The 17,376-nt window shown below is 61.3% G+C and overlaps 1 protein-coding gene across 1 annotated transcript; it reads left to right on the top strand.

The window, feature by feature from the left end:
• Window positions 1–3,142: 3,142 nt before the first annotated feature.
• MEX3D (mex-3 RNA binding family member D) lies at window positions 3,143–16,176 on the top strand. Its single transcript, XM_010332474.3, has 2 exons — window positions 3,143–3,564; window positions 13,972–16,176. Exons 1-2 carry the CDS (start codon window positions 3,210–3,212, stop codon window positions 15,336–15,338), a joined length of 1,722 nt encoding a protein of 573 aa, XP_010330776.2. The 5' UTR covers window positions 3,143–3,209; the 3' UTR covers window positions 15,339–16,176.
• The last annotated feature ends 1,200 nt before the right edge of the window (window positions 16,177–17,376 follow it).

Below are 17,376 nucleotides of genomic sequence, written 5' to 3' on the forward strand. Positions count from 1 at the left end.
GTCTCAGCTACTCTCGAGGCTGAGGCGGGAGGACCGCTTGAGCCTGTGAGTTCTGGGCTGTAGTAAGCTTTGCTGATCCAGGGTTCACATCAATGTAGTGACCTCCCTGGACTGGCAGGACCAGCAGGTTGCCTAAGGAGGGATGAACCCATCCACATCAGAAACAAAGCAGGGCAAAACTCCTAAGCTGATCTCATCTGGGATCACACCTGTGAATAGCCACTGCACCCAGCTGGGCAACACAGGGAGACCCTGTGGCTAAAAGAAAAAGATTGAGGCAGGGCGAAGTAGCTCATGCCTGTAATTCCAGTACTTTGGGAGGCCGAGGCAAGAGGATCACCAGAGTCAGGAGTTCAAGACCAGCCTGGCCAACATGGTGAAACCCCATCTCTACTAAAAATACAAAAATTAGCCGAGGCCAGGCGCGGTGGCTCAAGCCTGTAATCCCAGCTCTTTGGGAGGCCGAGGCAGGTGGATCATGAGGTCAAGAGATCCAGACCATCCTGGTCAACAAGGTGAAACCCCATCTCTACTAAAAATACAAAAAATTAGTTGGGCATGGTGGCGCGTGCCTGTAATCCCAGCTACTCGGGAGGCTGAGGCAGGAGAATTGCCTGAACCCAGGAGGCGGAAGCTGGGGTGAGCCAAGATCATGCCATTGCACTCCAGCCTGGGTAACAAGAGCGAAACTCCGTCTCAAAAAATAAAGAAAGAAAGAAAGAAAGAAAGAAAAAGAAAAAAAATTAGCCAGGTGTGGTGGCACACATCTCTGATCCCAGCTACTAGGGAGGTTGAGGCAGGAGAATCGCTTGAACCCAGGAGGTGGTGGTTGCAGTAAGCTGAGATTGCACCACCTCACTCCAGCCTGGGCAATACAGCAAGACTCTGTCTCAAAAAAAAAAATTAATTAAAAAGAGATAGAGAAAGAGAGAGAGAAGAAGAAAGGAAAGAAGAAAAGACAGTCGGGCGGGGCAGCCCATGCCAGCACTTTGGGAGGCCAAGGAGGGCAGATTACCTGACATTGGGAGTTCAAGACTGGCCTGACCAACATGGAGAACTCCTGTCTCTTTTAAAAATACAAAATTAGCCGAGCGTGGTGGTGCATGCTTGTAGTCCCAGCTACTCAGGAGGCTGAGGCAGAAGAATTGCTACGACCCAGGAGCCAGAGGTTGCGGTGAGCTGAGATCACGCCATTGCATTCCAGCCTGGGTGACAAGAGCTAAACTCTTGTCTCAAAAAAAGAAAAAGAATGAAAAAGAAAAGGGGAGGGGAAGAGGAGGGAGGGGAAGGGAAGGAAAGGGAAAGAGAAGAAAGGGAGGGAAGGAGGGAGGGAGGCAGAAAGAGAAAATAATGAAAAAGAAAAATGGAAAAAATTCCCAGCATGGGTGCACAAAAGAGAAGTCCAGGACCCCAGGAGGGGAGGTGGGGCTGGGCGCAGACTGGGGTCCGGAGAGATTTTGCTCCAGGCAGGGGGATCCTGATGTGCCTGCCTGGAAGATGTGGGCAGAGAAGCCACCAGAAGTGAAGGGCCCAATAGTGGGTGGCTGTGGCTGGGGGACTAGATGAACAGCTGAGGTGGACCCAGGGTGGGTGAGGCTGGGGGAGGGGACAGAGAAGAAGCCGTGCTAGGCAAAGGGGCAGGCGGTCCTCCTCGGGCCCAGACAGTCCCGCCTTGGGACTAGTTTGCACAGCCAGCCACGGACAGGTCTGGAAGACTGGGGCAGGTAGATGATTGATCACAGAAAAATTCCACAGGAGCAAGGAAGGCACTGAAGGGCGGCTGGAGGAAGAGCCGCTGGGAAAGGGAGGCTTTAGAAGTGGACAGCGCCGGGTTTCGGGGCCAGGCACCCCAGGAGAGGGTGGGGGTGCACATGGAGGGTTCCGGCTGGTGTGAAACTGCCCATGCCAGGGAACCACCACTGAGGTACAGAGGTCTCTGGCTGGGGATACAGAGACTGGATGTGGCCTTGGGCAGGGCGGAGGAGGTGGCCTGACCCCAAAGCCAGGAACCGGACAGAGGGGAGCTAGGGAAGACTAGGGGAGAGGGACCCCACGCCCTGAGGTGTGCACGGTTTCGGAGTTGTCCTGGCACAGAGGCTGAAGCCGGGGCAGGGGCCTGATCCTAAAGCCCATCCTAATAGCAAGGGGTACTTGGGTACTGGAACCCCAGGCCTGAGGCGTGCACCGTGGGGCGGAGGGGGGGGTGGTCCCTCGCACAAAGGTGGTGGGTGGGGCGCGAGCCTGACTTCGAAGTCCAGTGGGATCGCGAGGGGGACTTGGCGAGACGGACCCCACGCCTTGGTGCAGGGAGGTGGAGTTCGCCGGCATACGGAAGCGGGCGTGGGGCAGCGCACCTGGCTTCGGGGTGACCTCGATCGCGAAGGGGAACTGGGGAGCAGAACCTCGGGCCCGGGGGTGCGCGAGGCAGGGACTCTCAGGCTCGGGGCGGGAAGCACACACCTGCCGCCGCGCCCGCACGTGCGGATGCGCCCGGGTTCCCGCCCGAGCGCCAGAGGGGGCGGGGCCTGGCCCTCGTGCCCGCCCCTGGCCCCGCCCCACGCGCCTGCGCCCTGCGGGCCGCCCATTGTTGGGCCGCGGCGTGACGTCGCGGGGGCGGGGTCGGGGCGGGGCCGCGGGAGGCGGCGGGAGGGAAGGAGCGTCCCGCGCCGCCGCCGCCGCCGCCGCCTCGGCCGCCGAGGAGCCGCCACCGCCGCCGCCGCCGCCGCCGAGCCTCAGTCAGAGTCGCCGCCGCCCGGCCCGGCCCCGGCCAGGCCCCGAGCAGCCCCGCGCCGCCGCCGCCCGGCCCGCCCGGCCTCCCGCGCCCGCCCCCGCCGCTGGATGCAGGCGGCCGGCGGCCCAGCTCTCAGAGGCGGAGGGCGGCGCGGGCGGCGGCGGCGGCGCGGGCGGCAGGAGCGCGGGCCCCAGCGCTAGCGCCCGCCATGCCCGGCTCGCCCGACGGCGGCGGGGGCGGGGGCGGCGGCGCGGGCGGCGGGGGCGCGGGGGCGGCGGGGGAGGACCCCGGCCCCGGCCCCGCGCCCGCGCCCCCGCCCGAGGGCGCCCAGGAGGCCGCGCCCGCGCCCCGGCCGCCGCCCGAGCCCGACGACGCGGCCGCCGCTCTGCGCCTGTCCCTGGACCAGCTGTCGGCGCTCGGGCTGGGGGGCGCGGGCGACACGGACGAAGAGGGGGCGGCCGGGGACGGCGCGGCCGCCATGGGGGGCGCGGACGGCGGGACAGCCCCGGAGCCCGCGCCCCCCGACGGGCCCGAGGCCGGCGCGCCCGCGCCCCCGGCCCCCGCTGCGGCCGTGTCGGTGGCCCCCGCGCCGCTGCAGCTGCTGGACCCGGGCTCGAGTCCCCCCCCGCCGCCGCCGCCGCCGCCGCCGCCGCCCCGGCCGTCGGCCCCCGACGTGTTCGCGGGCTTCGCGCCCCACCCCGCGGCCCTGGGCCCCCCGACGCTGCTGGCCGAGCAGATGAGCGTGATCGGCAGCCGCAAGAAGAGCGTCAACATGACGGAGTGCGTCCCGGTGCCCAGCTCCGAGCACGTCGCCGAGATCGTGGGTCGCCAGGGTGAGTGGCCCGGGCCCGGGGCCGTGTCCGGGGGGATGTCCCCGGCCGGGGAGGGGGTCGCCCGAGCCCAGCGCAGCCCGCGCCGGACGCCCCGCACCGGACACACCCCGCGTGGGCTCCGGCCTCGGCGGCTGGCTGTGCGCCTTTGTCCTGCAGCGGCCGCGGGAGAAAGTTGGGCGCAGCCCGCGCTCCTCCCCTGCCCGCTCCAGTCCCGCCGCCGCCTTTGTTTGGGCCGCCTCCGGCCCGGAAAGGCTCCCGGGAGCCGCGCCGCACCCCAGGCCTTCGGCCGCCCTCAGGGGCACCCCAGAGAGGGGCCGGTGGGCGCCCCACACCCAGCACAGGCGCGGGGCGGGGCGGGGCACTCGCAGGTCTAGGGGTGGCCAAGGGGGGCCGCCGGCGGGGCCGGGAGGGAAGGCTGACGGTACACAGCGCGCGGGTCTCAGCCCCCAGCCTGGGGCCCTGACCGGGGTGGGGACGGGCCGGGCGGGAGAGGGTCCCTGCCCACTCTCCATCCCCGAGTCGGGGATCTGGGGGCGGGCCTGTGGAAGGACCAGCTGTCAAAGCCACTTCTGGGGTGCAGCCCCGCGGCCCTCCTGGGCAGGCGGGTGGGCGGCAGGCCCCGGGCGTGGGGTCCGGCGGTGGCATCGTCGGAGCTTCCCTCTGGCCGCCCCATTGTTCTCTTTGTTAGAGAGCTAGGCTGAGATTTGCAGGGTGACATCAGGCCGGCCGCTGCTCATTGGCCCCCGAGCTGCGGGGCGGGCAGGCGGGTGGGTGGTGGGCAGTGCCTGGCCCAGCACACACCCACCACCCCTTTGGCCGCCCACCTGCCCCCCTCAACTTTCTCCTGCCTTGCCGCCACCCCTCCCTGCTTCTGGATCCCTGCTGACCGCCAGCAATCAGCCAGGTTCTAGAACTTGGGGTGGGGCCTTGGCGTGGCCGGAGGTGGGGCCACAGGACACTTGGGCTGGTGGTCCCCGCCTCCCCCCGACCATGGCCCTCAGGAACCCGGGCTAGAGAAAGGTGTGGGGGCTGGGATTGCAAGGTCACCTATAGCCCTGGATGCAGGCGAGGACCACCAGGGTGCCCTCCTCTCCACACCTTCCCTTGTCCCAGGTGGGTGGGGCAGCACGGCCTCCTGTCTTTTGGTCGGTCATTTGTCCGTCTCGGGGGGTCCGGCTCAGGTGGGGATGCACACAGGGCGGGGCATGGTCCTAGACCCGGGAAGCACACTCTGGAGTGGTGGATGGGGAGGGACGCTCTCAGCCTTGCCGCTGCCCTCAGTGGGACCTCAGGCTGGAGGGCTTCCCTACCACTGTGATTCTGCCTCCCCATTGAGGCCCTCCACCCGGCCTCCATGTCCCGTAACCGCTCCAAGCCCTGGAACAGGACGGAGTGCCCAGGGGCCTGTGGAGACAGATGTCCAAGCCCAGGCCTGGGGCCCGAGTGCCCTAGGCAGCAGGCTGAGCCGCCAGGTGGTGGAGGGTGTGGCTGTGTTGTGTGAACGCACCTGTCCTGGCACCTCAGAGAGAGGCCGGACTCAGGCTGAGGGCGTGTGGGACCTGTGGCCTCAGGGTGGGAATTCTCTAGGGGCAGGTCCCTGGGAGATGAGCCCCCACCTCCGCATGAGAGTTCCACACCTGCTTGCTGGGCTCTTGCTGGTGGTGGTCAGCACAGCGGGCACTGAACAATGTGGGGGTGGGTTTAGATGGGCCCTGACTGCTGGCCGTGCCCAGGTGACACCTCCTCTCTGGTGTGCGTTCATCACCTCTGTTGGGGTTGAGGATTCTGGGGCAAGACGCTGGTTTTATTTCTGTATTCGTTTTTATTTTTAAAACTTCTTGTAGAGACACATCTCACTCTGTTGCCCAGGCTGGTCTTGAACTCCCGGCCTCAAACGATTCTTCCACTTCAGCCTCCCTGTGTGCTGGGGTTACAGGTGTGGGCCACCATGCTTGGACCCAAGTTGCTGTTTTTTTTTTTTTTTTTGAGACAGAGTTTCGCTCTTATTACCCAGGCTGGAGTGCAATGGCGCGATCCCGGCTCACCACAACCTCCGCCTCCTGGGCTCAGGCAATTCTCCTGCCTCAGCCTCCTGAGTAGCTGGGATTACAGGCACGCGCCACCATGCCCAGCTAATTTTTTGTATTTTTAATAGAGACGGGGTTTCACCTTGTTGACCAGGATGGTCTCGATCTCTTGACCTTGTGATCCACCCGCCTCGGCCTCCCACAGTGCTAGGATTACAGGCTTGAGCCACCGCGCCTGGACTTAAGTTGCTGGTTTTAATCCCAGCTCTGGGTCCCACACAGCAGCCACCCCGTAAGTGGAGTGCAGGGTGCCAGGGATGTGACCGTGAATGCCGGGGCAGGGTGGCAGCTTCAGTGGTCCTTGCATCTCCCATACTCTAGAACCGTCTGTGACTCCCAGCTTCTCTCAGCTACCCCGTTCTCAAGCATACCTTTCAGTGCCCTTTGTGTCCCAAGCCTGCCCCTTCATTGCCCTTCTTCTCCACCCTGGGAGTCTCTGAACTTCTCATTATTCTCTGTCAAACCCAAGCTCACAGGCTGCTCCTTCCCTGGAGGGCAGGAAGGTGCATCTGCCCGGCCTCCCCACCTAGACCGGAGTCACAGGCCTGGCACCAGCCCTGTCCCCGGTAGCCATGTGCTGCTCTCTGAGCCTCAGTTCTCTGGATCCTTGAGTGGGTCCAAGTGCTTTCTGGGCAGACCGTGGTCATTCACACCCATCCACCTGCTGGAGGCTCCAGTTCACTCATTTGGTGGATCTGTGTTGATGCCTGCTGTGTGCTGAGCCCGCACCAGACTGGACCTGCCCCATCTCACTGAGGCCCGTCATGTGCCTTCGGGGAGGTCCTGCAGCTCCCAGGCCACAGATGGGGGGGCAGAGGCTGTGGGAGGTGACGGGTAGGTCAGACCTGAGGGGCTGAGGCAGGAGCTTGGACATCTGTCTCCTTGAGCCCAGCCATTGAAACCAGCCTGGCCAACATGGCAAAACCCCGTCTCTATAAAAAAAATATATGACACTTACCAGGCTTGGTGGCAGGCTCCTGTGGCCCCAGCTACTGAGGAGGCTGAGGCAGGAGGATTACTTGAGCCTGGGAGGTTGAGGCCGCAGTGAGCTATGATGACATCACTGCATCCAGCGTGGGCCACAGAGCAGGACCCTGTCTCCACAACCAAACAAACTCATAGGCTGGGATTCCAACCCTCGTTTCTCTGGTGGGTCAGTGGAGAACATTTCAGATTCCAAAGCTCAAGGGCTGGGGGTGGGGCGGGGCAGCCCGGCTTTGGAGACAGGCAGCGTGGAGATCCCAAGGACGGAGGACAGGCGTCTCCCTCCAGCCGGCCAGCAAAGGCCCTCTAGGGGACCTCGGGCCCTGCTCCTGCTGAGACCCCAACATGTACCCTCCTTTCTCGCCCCACTTGCCGGGACCCTGGGTGGGTCTGTGTTCCATGGATGTCCCCCCACTTGCCGGGACCCTGGGTGGGTCTGTGCTCTGTGGACGCCCCCCCCTCCCCACTTGCTGGGACCCTGGGTGGGTCTGTGCTCTGTGGACGCCCCCCCCCCACACTTGCCGGGACCCTGGGTGGGTCTGTGCTCTGTGGACGTCCCCCCCAACTTGCCGGGACCCTGGGTGGGTCTGTGCTTCGTGGACATCCCCCGCCACTTGCCAGGACCCTGGGTGGGTCTGTGCTCTGTGGACGTCCCCCCCCACTTGCCGGGACCCTGAGTGGGTCTGTGCTCTGTGGACGTCCCCCCCCACTTGCCGGGACCCTGAGTGGGTATGTGCTCTGTGGACGTCCCCCCACTCCCCACTTGCCGGGACTCTGGGTGGGTCTGTGCTCTGTGGATGTTCCCCCTACACGTTCCCAGGGACCGGAACCAGGCAGGTGACTGGTCATGGTTGAATCTTCAGTAGTTTGCAGGGGCCTGCACACAGTAGGTGTTCAGTAATGAACAAATGAATGAATGATATGGAAGGCAGGGCTTGGACTGGAAGCTGCGCAGGGCTCCCTCTCCCTGCTGTTGGCACAGGCCAAGGATTGTGGCTTTAGACTGTCCCCCGCAGCTGGGGGACACCCCCGATCACTGTCTCCTCTCCTGGCCCAGGCCCCAGAGGCTCCTCCCCTTCTTCCATCCCTGCAGGCCTCGGGCGTTTCTCTGGCGGCCAGGGACTGTGCCGGTGCTGGTGGGACCATGCCCGGCTTTTCCTGTGCCTACACTGCAGCGGGCTAGAAAGATCGGGTCGGCTGGTCACCTCCACACGCAGACCAGACAGTCCTTACCTTAGCAAGAGTAGATGTTCCCTTCGTTCCCTGAGAGGTTTGTTCATTTCTTTTTGAGACATGGTCTTGCTCTTGTCACCCAGGCTGGAGGGCAGTGGCTCAGGCTCGGCTCACTGCAGCCTCTGCCTCCTGGGTTCAAGCGATTTTCCCACCTCAGCCTCCCAAGTAGCTGGGACTGCAGGCTCGCGCCACCACGCCCGGGTCATTTTTGTATTTTTAGTAGAGAGAGGTTTTCTCCATGTTGGCCAATCTGGTCTCAAACTCCTGACCTCAGTGATCTGCCTGCCTCGGCCTCCCAAAATGCTGGGATCATAGGCGTGAGCCACCGTGCCTGGGATTTGTTTTGTTCTGTTTTGTTTTGTGTTTGAGTCCAGATCGGGTTCTGTTGCTGCTCTGTCTGGAGTGTGGTATGCGGTCAGCTCACTGCAGCCTCTACCTCCGTGGCTCAGCTCATCCTCCCACCTCCACCTCCCGACTAGCAGGGACCACAGTTGTGTGACCATGCCTGGCTAATTTTTTAAAAGAATTATTTACTTATATACATATTTTATTTATGTATTTATTTATTTATTTTGTAAAGACGGGGTTTCACCATGTTGGTCAGGCTGGTCCTGAACTCCCATCCTCAGGTGATCCGCCCGCCTTGGCTTCCAAAGTGCTTGGATTACAGGCGTGAGCCACCGCGCTTGGCTGCCCAGCTAATTTTAAAAAAAGTTTTGTAGAGGCTGGAGGTGGCGGCTCATACCTGGAATTCTAGCACTTTGGGAGGCTGAGATGGGAGGATCACCTGAGCTCAAGAGTTCAGTACCAGCCTGGGCATCATATGACCCTGTCTCAGCAGAAACACTTTAAACAATAAGCCGGGTATGGTGGTGCGTAACTGTAGTCCCAGCTATAGGACACTGAGGTGGGAGGATCGCTTGAGCCGGGAGGTCAAGGCTGCAGTGAGCTGTGAGAGCGTCACTGCACTCCAGCCTGGGCTACAGAGGGAGATACCTTCATAGAGACAGGGTCTTGCTACGTAGGCCTGGCTGGTCTTGAACTCCTTGGCTCAAGTGATCCTCCTGCCTTGGCCTCCCAAAGTGCTGGAAGTACACGTGGGAGCCACTGTGCCCGGCCTGGAAGTGGGGTTTTGCTGTCCCTGTTTGACAGCAGAGCCAGCTTCCTTCCTTCCCCGGGACCGCTCCACTCCCATGGCAGCCCGCGCGGCCCGATGCCTGTGTAGGGGCGGCCGCATGCTGAACGGAGTATTGGCTGTGGAGCTTTGTCCTCGCCCCGTCCTGCTTCCAGAATTATTCTCTTGCTGTTCCCTCAGCGACTCCCTGGGATTCACATCCCCCTTCGTGCCGTGGCAAACCCGTCCAGCCTGGGGTGGTGGCCTCTGCTCCCATGCCAGGACTTGCGGTTTCATGGGTGAGCCCGTAGTGCACGGTCATCTGCAGCTGGGACCCCGGCCAGGTCAGATCAGTGACACACCCTGGTGTGTGCTCTGCGTGGGGCCCCGAGGCCCTGCCTGGGCATGGGAAGACTTGGCTGCTCTGGGTTGGGGGTATGGGACAGGTCAGGGCCAGCCTCTGGGGCTGTCACCCCAATTCCCAGGCATCCCAAGCCCTCAGAGATGGATTCCTGGGGGGCATGGTGCAGGAATCTGCATTTCCGTGCCTGCCAACCTTTGGTGTCCCCCAGGCCCCCCACCTTGGGCTTCCTGTCACTCTGGCCTCGCTGTGTCATTTCCACGGGGGCGAGGGTGGGGCGGAGGTCACTCCTGGAGCCCTGATTCCTTGGCCTCTTTGGGTCTTGATGTGGGTGGGGCCTGGGGGCCAGCACGTGTTGAAGCAGAGGCAGCATCTGTGAACTGGGCTCCAGTTCTGTCTCTGGGACCCTAGAGGCCTTGTAGCTGTGAGGCTCCACCCTGAGCCACCACTGGGGATAGGACAGGGCTGGGCAAGGGGAGCTGGAGGCTGCCCCACCCCCTGCCCCGACACACCCATGGCTCCCAGCACCATCCTGGTTTCTGCCCACACAGTCACATGCCCCCTTCCCCATGGTCCCTTTCCAGCCTCCTTCCCGCCAGCCCCATCTCCCAAATTTGTCATCTCATCCAGACCAGACTTATTGTGACCACAGCCTGTGAGCTCAGGGGCAGCCTCTCCCATGTGTGACCTCCTCTGGGGACCCGGGTCACAGATCAGCAAGGGAGCACCCTGTGCTGCACCATGCCCTCACTGGCGGGCTCTGCTCTCTGCCGGGTCTGTGTAATAGGAAGAGGCTCACTTCCTGCCTGTGGGCAGGGCCAGCAGAGCCCCCATCTGTGGGTGGCACCTCCTGCCCCAGCCTTGCTGGGTCCCCTCGCTCTGTGCCTCAGTTTCCCCTCCTCAATGAGGATCTGCCTAAAGCAAACACTGGGCTGTAGTGAGACCTGCCAGGGTGGCTGCCGGGGCCACCTGCATGGCCATGACCGACTGAGGCTCGCCCCCAGCCAGTGAAGCCAGGCCAGTGACCTTTTCCCTTTCACAGTGAAGAAACAGGCATAGCAGGGTCCTCCTAGGGCCCAGGGGCTTCCCAGCCTGGACCCCCGGCCTCAGGGAGGCAGCTCAGAAAGTTAGGCATGTGGCCGAGCGCGGTGGCTCATACCTGTAATCCCAACACTGGGAGGCGGAGGCGGGCAGATCACCTGAGGTCAGGAGTTCGAGACCACCCTGGCCAACATGGCGAAATCCTGTGTCTACCAAAAATACAAAAATTAACCAAGCTTGGTGGCACACACCTGTAATCCCAACTACTTGGGAGGCTGAGGCAGGGGAATCGCTTGAACCCGGGCGGTGAAGGTTGCAGTGAGCCAAGATCGTGCCACTGCACTCCAGCCTGGGTGACAGAGGAGACTCCATCCACCCCCAAAAAAAGGCATGTGAGGAGAGACTCAGAAGTGCAGGCCCAACCCAGTGCAGTCAGGGTTGGCTTCCTGGAGGAGGGTGACACTGGACTGCATAGAGAAATGGAGGGGACTGGGTGTGATGGAGGCGAACAGAATGCTTTGGATGGGAAGGGCAGGTGTGGAGGTGGTGCAGCTGGGGTGGGAGAACTGCTGGCCCCCTCTGAGCGGGTGTGCCCCCGCTGCTTCCTCCCAGGGTCCTCCCCACTGAGCCCCTGGAACCACCAGCCTGCAGACCCCGCACCTTCCACCCTCCTGGCGCAGGCACTTTCTGACCCTTCCTTGTCAGGAGTGCTGGTGCTGCTCCTTTTCTCGTTCACTCTGGGACATGTAGCCACACTGTTCTCCTCGAAGACCCACTTGCTGACTGTTTTCAAACAATATCCAAGGCCCTCTGTTTCCCCAGACCCTGGGGGCATAGGGGGTGGCATCTCTTGGTGGCTCACGCCTGGAATCCCAGCGCTTTGGGAGGCCAAGGCAGGAGTATTGCTTGAGCCCAGGAGTTTGAAACCATCCTGGGCAACATAGAACCCATCTCTACAAAAAAATAAAAATAGGCGGGCGCAGGGGCTCACGCCTGGAATCCCGGCACTCTGGGAGGCCAAGGCGGGTGCATCACCTGAGGTCAGGAATTTGAGATGAGACTGGCCAATGTGGCGAAACCCCGTCTCTACTAAAAATACAAAATATTAGCTGGGTGTGGTGGTGGACGCCTGTAATCCCAGCTACTCAGGAGGCTGAGGCAGGAGAATTTTTTGAACGGGGAGGCAGAGGTTGCAGTGAGCCGAGGTTGCACCGTTGCACTCCAGCCTGGGCAGCAGTGAAACTCCGTCTCAAGATAGAATTAATAAATAAGCTGGGCATGGTGGTGCCCACCTCAGGAGGATCACTTGAGCCCAGGAGTTCAAGGCTGCAGTGACCTGTGATCACACCACTGCACTCTAGCCTGGTGACAGAGTGAGTGAGACTATCTCAAAAAAAGAAAAAGAAAAAAACTCTTTGAGGCCCCAGAGGAGAGGGTAGGGATGTCTAGGACCCCAGGAAGGCCACACCTGGTCAGTGGCTGCCTAGAGAATGGGTGGAGAGCCCTGCCCCCCACACTGACTATCAGGCCCCCCACCAAGGAGGAAGCCACAGCAGACCCCTCAGGGACCCACCCGCGGCCTGCCGAGGTGTCTGGAGTCTGGGTGCAGTGCCGGCAGTCCAGCTGAGACCTCCTCTCGGGCCGGGGTCTTTGTAGTCTCGGGAGGGTCTTTTGGCTGGAAGGAAACTGTGGGCACTTTATGCCATCTGAGTCCCGGCTTCCCCTGCTGCTAGACCGGGAGGTGGGTCTGTGTTTGTCCCCTGGGCTGACACACCGGGGGCCTGAAACAGTGGAAACTCTCCTCTCATTTCTGAAAGATGAAACTTCTAAGTCAAGGTGTGGGCAGGGAGGGCCTCATGGTGGGCGGTGGGGTGCCTTCAGTTTCTGGGGGCTGTGGCCAGTCCTTGGCGCCCCTTGACTTGAAGAGATACCACTGCAGTCTGTTTCTGTCTGTCCCCACAAGGCCAGCTCCTCTGTGTGTGTCTGTGTCCCCTTCTCTTTTTTCTGAGATAAGGTCTTGCCCTCTCACTCAGCCTGGAGCGCAGTGGTGAGATCGTAGCTCACTGCGGCCTCCACCCCCAGGCTCCGATGATCCTCCCACTTCAGCCTCCCAAGTAAAGACGACAGGTGTGCACCACCACACTGGCTAATTTTTTGTTGCTGTTTTTAGTAGAGACAGGGTCCCGCTGTGTTGCCCAGGCTGAAGTGCAGTGGCGTGATGTTGGCTCACTGCAACCTCTGCCTCTTAGGCTCAAGCCATTGCCCTGCCTCGGCCTCCCCAGTGGCTGTGATTACAGGTGTGTGCCACTATGCCCGGCTAATTGAGGCTTTTTTTTTTTTTTTTTTTTTTTTTTTTTTTTTTTGAGACGAAGTCTTGCTCTGTCGCCCAGGCAGGAGTGCAGTGGTGCAGTCTTAGCTCACTGCAACCCCACCTCCCGGGTTCAAATGATTCTCCTGCCTCTGCCTCCTGACTAGCTGGGACTACAGGCACCCACCACCAAGCCTGGCTAATTTTTGTATTTTTGCTAGAGACAGGGTTTCACCATGTTGGCCAGGCTGATCTCAAACTCCTGACCTCAGGTGATCTGCCCGCCTCGGCCTCCTGAAGTCCCAAAGTGCTGGGATTACGGGCGTGAGCCCCCACATGGGCCTGTGGCTCTTCTGACAAGGATTTGTAGCCCACCCTAATCCAGTGTGACCTCATCTCAGCTACTTACACTGCAGAGACCCTGTTTACAAATGGGGTCACTTAGTCTGTCCCTGCTGCCATAATTTACAGACCACAGACATTTGCCGCTCATGGTTCTGGAGGCTGGGAAGTCCAAGATCAGGCGCCCCAGATTCTGTGTCTGGCACGGAGATTGTGTGTCCTGGCCTGGCAGAAGGGGCAGGGAAGCTAGCTAGAGCCTCTGCGGTAAGAGCACGAATCTCATTATGAGGGTGGTGGCCTGACCACTCCGCAGAGTCCCCCCCCCGCCCGCTTTTTTTTTTTTTTTTTTTGAGATGGAATCTTGCTTTGGTGGGATCTCTGTTCGTTGCAACTTTTGTCTTCTGGGTTCAAGAGATTCTCCTGTCTCAGCCTCCCAAGTACCTGGGACTACTGGTGCCCGCTGATTACCCATGCTGGGCTAATTTTTAATATTTTTAGTAGAGATGGGGTTTCATCACGTTGGCCAGGCTTGTCTCAAACTTTTGACCTCAGGTGATCTGCCTCTTCCTCTTCAAAGTGCTGGGACCGTGCCCAGCTGAGCCACCTATTAATACATCAACACTGGGTATTAGGGTCCAGCTTATGAACTTGAACATTCACACCCCATCCATGACACCCTGCAGTTCCAGGTGTACATAACTGACCGGGCACACCTTTCAGCCTAAAACCGTCCGCTTGCCGCCTGCTTTTATGCCAAACCCCAGAAGCCCAGAGAGGAAACTGAGGCTCGGGAAGGAAGGGACCTGGTGTCTGAGGATGACGTGGTGTTGGGCACAGGCTGGGAGGTAGGGGCTCCCTCACTGGCCCCGCATCCCCAGAGGGGCACAGCTGCACAGGGGGCTGGGGTCACCCTGTCTCTCTCTCCCCTCCCCCGCAGGTTGCAAGATCAAGGCCCTGCGGGCCAAGACAAACACCTACATCAAGACCCCGGTGCGGGGTGAGGAGCCAGTCTTCATCGTGACAGGCCGAAAGGAGGACGTGGAGATGGCCAAGCGTGAGATCCTGTCGGCGGCGGAACACTTCTCCATCATCCGTGCCACGCGCAGCAAGGCTGGGGGTCTGCCCGGCACTGCCCAGGGCCCGCCCAACCTCCCGGGACAGACTACCATCCAGGTGCGCGTGCCCTACCGGGTGGTGGGGCTGGTGGTGGGGCCCAAGGGCGCCACCATCAAGCGCATCCAGCAGCGGACGCACACCTACATCGTGACGCCCGGCCGCGACAAGGAGCCGGTGTTCGCGGTCACCGGGATGCCTGAGAACGTGGACCGCGCGCGCGAGGAGATCGAGGCTCACATCACGCTGCGCACCGGCGCCTTCACCGATGCGGGCCCCGACAGCGACTTCCACGCCAACGGCACCGACGTCTGCCTGGACCTGCTCGGGGCGGCCGCCAGCCTCTGGGCCAAGACACCCAACCCCGGACGACGGCCCCCCACGGCCACGGCTGGCCTCCGCGGGGACACGGCCCTGGGCGCCCCCAGTGCCCCCGAGGCCTTCTACACGGGCAGCCGCGGGGGTCCCCCTGTCCCGGACCCGGGTCCCGCCAGCCCCTACAGCGGCTCTGGCAACCCGGGCTTCGCCTTCGGCGCAGAGGATGCGGGCGCCGCGGTGGGGACCGCCGCCCCTGAGGACTGCGACTTCGGCTTCGACTTCCTGGCGCTGGACCTGACCGTGCCCGCCGCGGCCACCATCTGGGCGCCCTTCGAGCGCGCGGCCCCCCTGCCCGCCTTCAGCGGCTGCTCCACCGTCAACGGGGCCCCGGGACCGCCCGCCGCCAGCGCCCGGCGCAGCAGTGGGGCGGGGACTCCCCGCCACTCGCCCACGCTGCCTGAGCCCGGCGGCGGCCTCCGCCTGGAGCTCCCGCTGTCCCGCCGCAGCGCCCCGGACCCGGTGGGCGCGCTATCCTGGCGGCCCCCACAGGGGCCCCTGACCTTCCCTGGCGGCGCCGCCTTCTCCACGGCCACCTCGCTGCCCGGCAGCCCCGCCGCCACCTCCTGCGCCCCGCTGGACTCCGGTACCGCTTCCGAGAACAGCCGCAAGCCCCAGTCGGCGTCCTCCGCGCCGGCGCCGGCCCTGGCACGGGAGTGCGTGGTGTGCGCGGAGGGCGAGGTGATGGCCGCGCTGGTGCCCTGCGGCCACAACCTCTTCTGCATGGACTGCGCCGTCCGCATCTGCGGCAAGAGCGAGCCCGAGTGTCCCGCCTGCCGCACGCCGGCCACGCAGGCCATTCATATCTTTTCCTAGAGCGCGCGCCTGCACGTGGCCACCTGCGGGGCCGGCGGGGAGGGGCGGGGGCGGCGGGGGCGGGGCCGTGTTCACAGATGCGCTTTAACTCCCGTCCCAGGCGTGGAGACCGAGACCCCGCAGCCCGGCGGCGCCCCCGCCTTTCCGTGACAGTATTCAGTGGTCAGGTTACAATAAACCAGAGAGAAAAGGTCCGCTTGCACTTTTTTTTCCTTTTTTTTTTTTATTTTTTAGGCACCCCTCCCCTCCAGGGTGGTCTTTAAAAAAAAAACACACACACACAGTTTTTTTACAGTGCTCGGTGTTTTCCTTCTGTCCGAAACCGTTTTCTGATTTGACTGTTTTCTCGGCGGCTGGTCTCAGCCTGCACAGAGGTTTCCAGAGGAGGAGGGTGACGTTTTTACTCCCGTTTTGGGGCTAACCATTTATGCTTTTGTACATGAACCATGCGCAGCCGGAGGGGCGCAGGGGGGTGGGGGGCGAGGGGCGTTCCAATCAGAAATTTCTAACTTTCTGTTAATTATTAATCCCCTTTCTACTGCCGTTTCTGTTGTCATTTTTTAAATTTTTAATTTTTTTTTTTTTTTTTTTTTTTTTTTTTTTTTTTACTTTTTACCTCTTGTGTATATGTAGGGAATTTATAGGGAAATATGTACTTTATGGAATAAATTTTAAGAACTAAAATATATTTTATTTTAAATAAAGTAATGGACCTTTAATCTTACACAGCTAAATTACTGATTATATATTTGCTGAGCTGATTTAAGGGTTAAAAAAATTGTATCAAGAGTTTTATTTTTTGACTTCAAAGCCTTCTTAATAAAGCCTCTTTTCTACATGTGAGCTCACGGCCTCAGCGTGGTGTGGGGGGTGGGCGCCAGGGGGGCAGCCCCGGGGCAGGGACACTGGGATCCAGCCCCCCACCGCCCACCCCCGGTTCCGTGGTCCAGGCTCTTCCCCCTCCCCCAGCCAGGCACTGTCTCGTTCCAGAAAAAGGGATCGGGTCTGTGGGGGCGGGTCTAGCCGGGCTCCCCCTGAGCAGACCTCAGGCCCCCCACGTCCCAGTGGGTGTCCAACCATGGGTTCCACGGAGAAAGGGGACTCGGACTGTCCCTCCTCGGGGATCTCTGCCCAGCTCTGTGGGTGTGTGGGACCCATCCCAGCAGACCGTTCGGCAGCTGTGCAGATGGGGACACTGAGGCCTGGAAATGCCCATCCCAGGTTTGACTCATAGCTCCTGGTCTGTGAAGGACGATTGAGCTGTGATCATCCCCACAACCACTCTGGAAACCTTGACACGTGGGGCCACCAGATGGCTCTCGTCAGGGCTGGGGTCGAGTCCGGGAGGAAAGTGCGCGAGACCAGAGGCCGGACTTGCGGTGAGCGGAGCCAGCGCCGTCCCAGAGCGGCGAGGAAGCCCCTGGGTGGCAGGATGGGCCGCTCTGGGGACGGGGCAAGGCCGGGCACGCAGGCTGCGGGCTTGGGGAGGGGCCTGGGGCTTAGAACCCACTAGGAAAGAAACACATTTCAGGCTGGGCGCGATGGCTCACGCCTATAATCCCATCACTTTGGGAGGCTGAGGCGGGTGTGTCGCAGGTCAGGAGTTCGAGACCAGCCTGGACAAATGGCAAACCCCCGTCTCTACTAAAATTACAGAAAAAAATAGCTGAATGTGGTGGTGCATGCCTATAATCCCAGCTACTCAGGAGGCTGAGGTAAGAGAATTGCTTGAACCTGGGAGGCGGAGGTTGCAGTGAGCCGAAATAGCGTCTTTGCACTCCAGCCTGGGCGACAGAGTGAAAAAAAAAAAAAAGCATGTGTGGAAGAGAAGCCTGGAGGGCTTCCAGGAGGAGGTAAGGAGGCTGAGCTGGAGAGGACCCACCAGACACAGACGCCTGAGTTCAAGCCCAGCCCTGCCCAGGTCCCTGGCCTGGAACTCCCTCCTCTGTGAAACGTGGGTGTTTCTAGGCCCAAACTCCTGCTCGGGGAGACTGAGGGGCATGTCACTGGCTGAATGGTGTCCCCCCACCAAAATAAG

This window comes from Saimiri boliviensis, chromosome 14, assembly GCF_048565385.1.
Source record: "Saimiri boliviensis isolate mSaiBol1 chromosome 14, mSaiBol1.pri, whole genome shotgun sequence".
NCBI lineage: Eukaryota > Metazoa > Chordata > Mammalia > Primates > Cebidae > Saimiri > Saimiri boliviensis.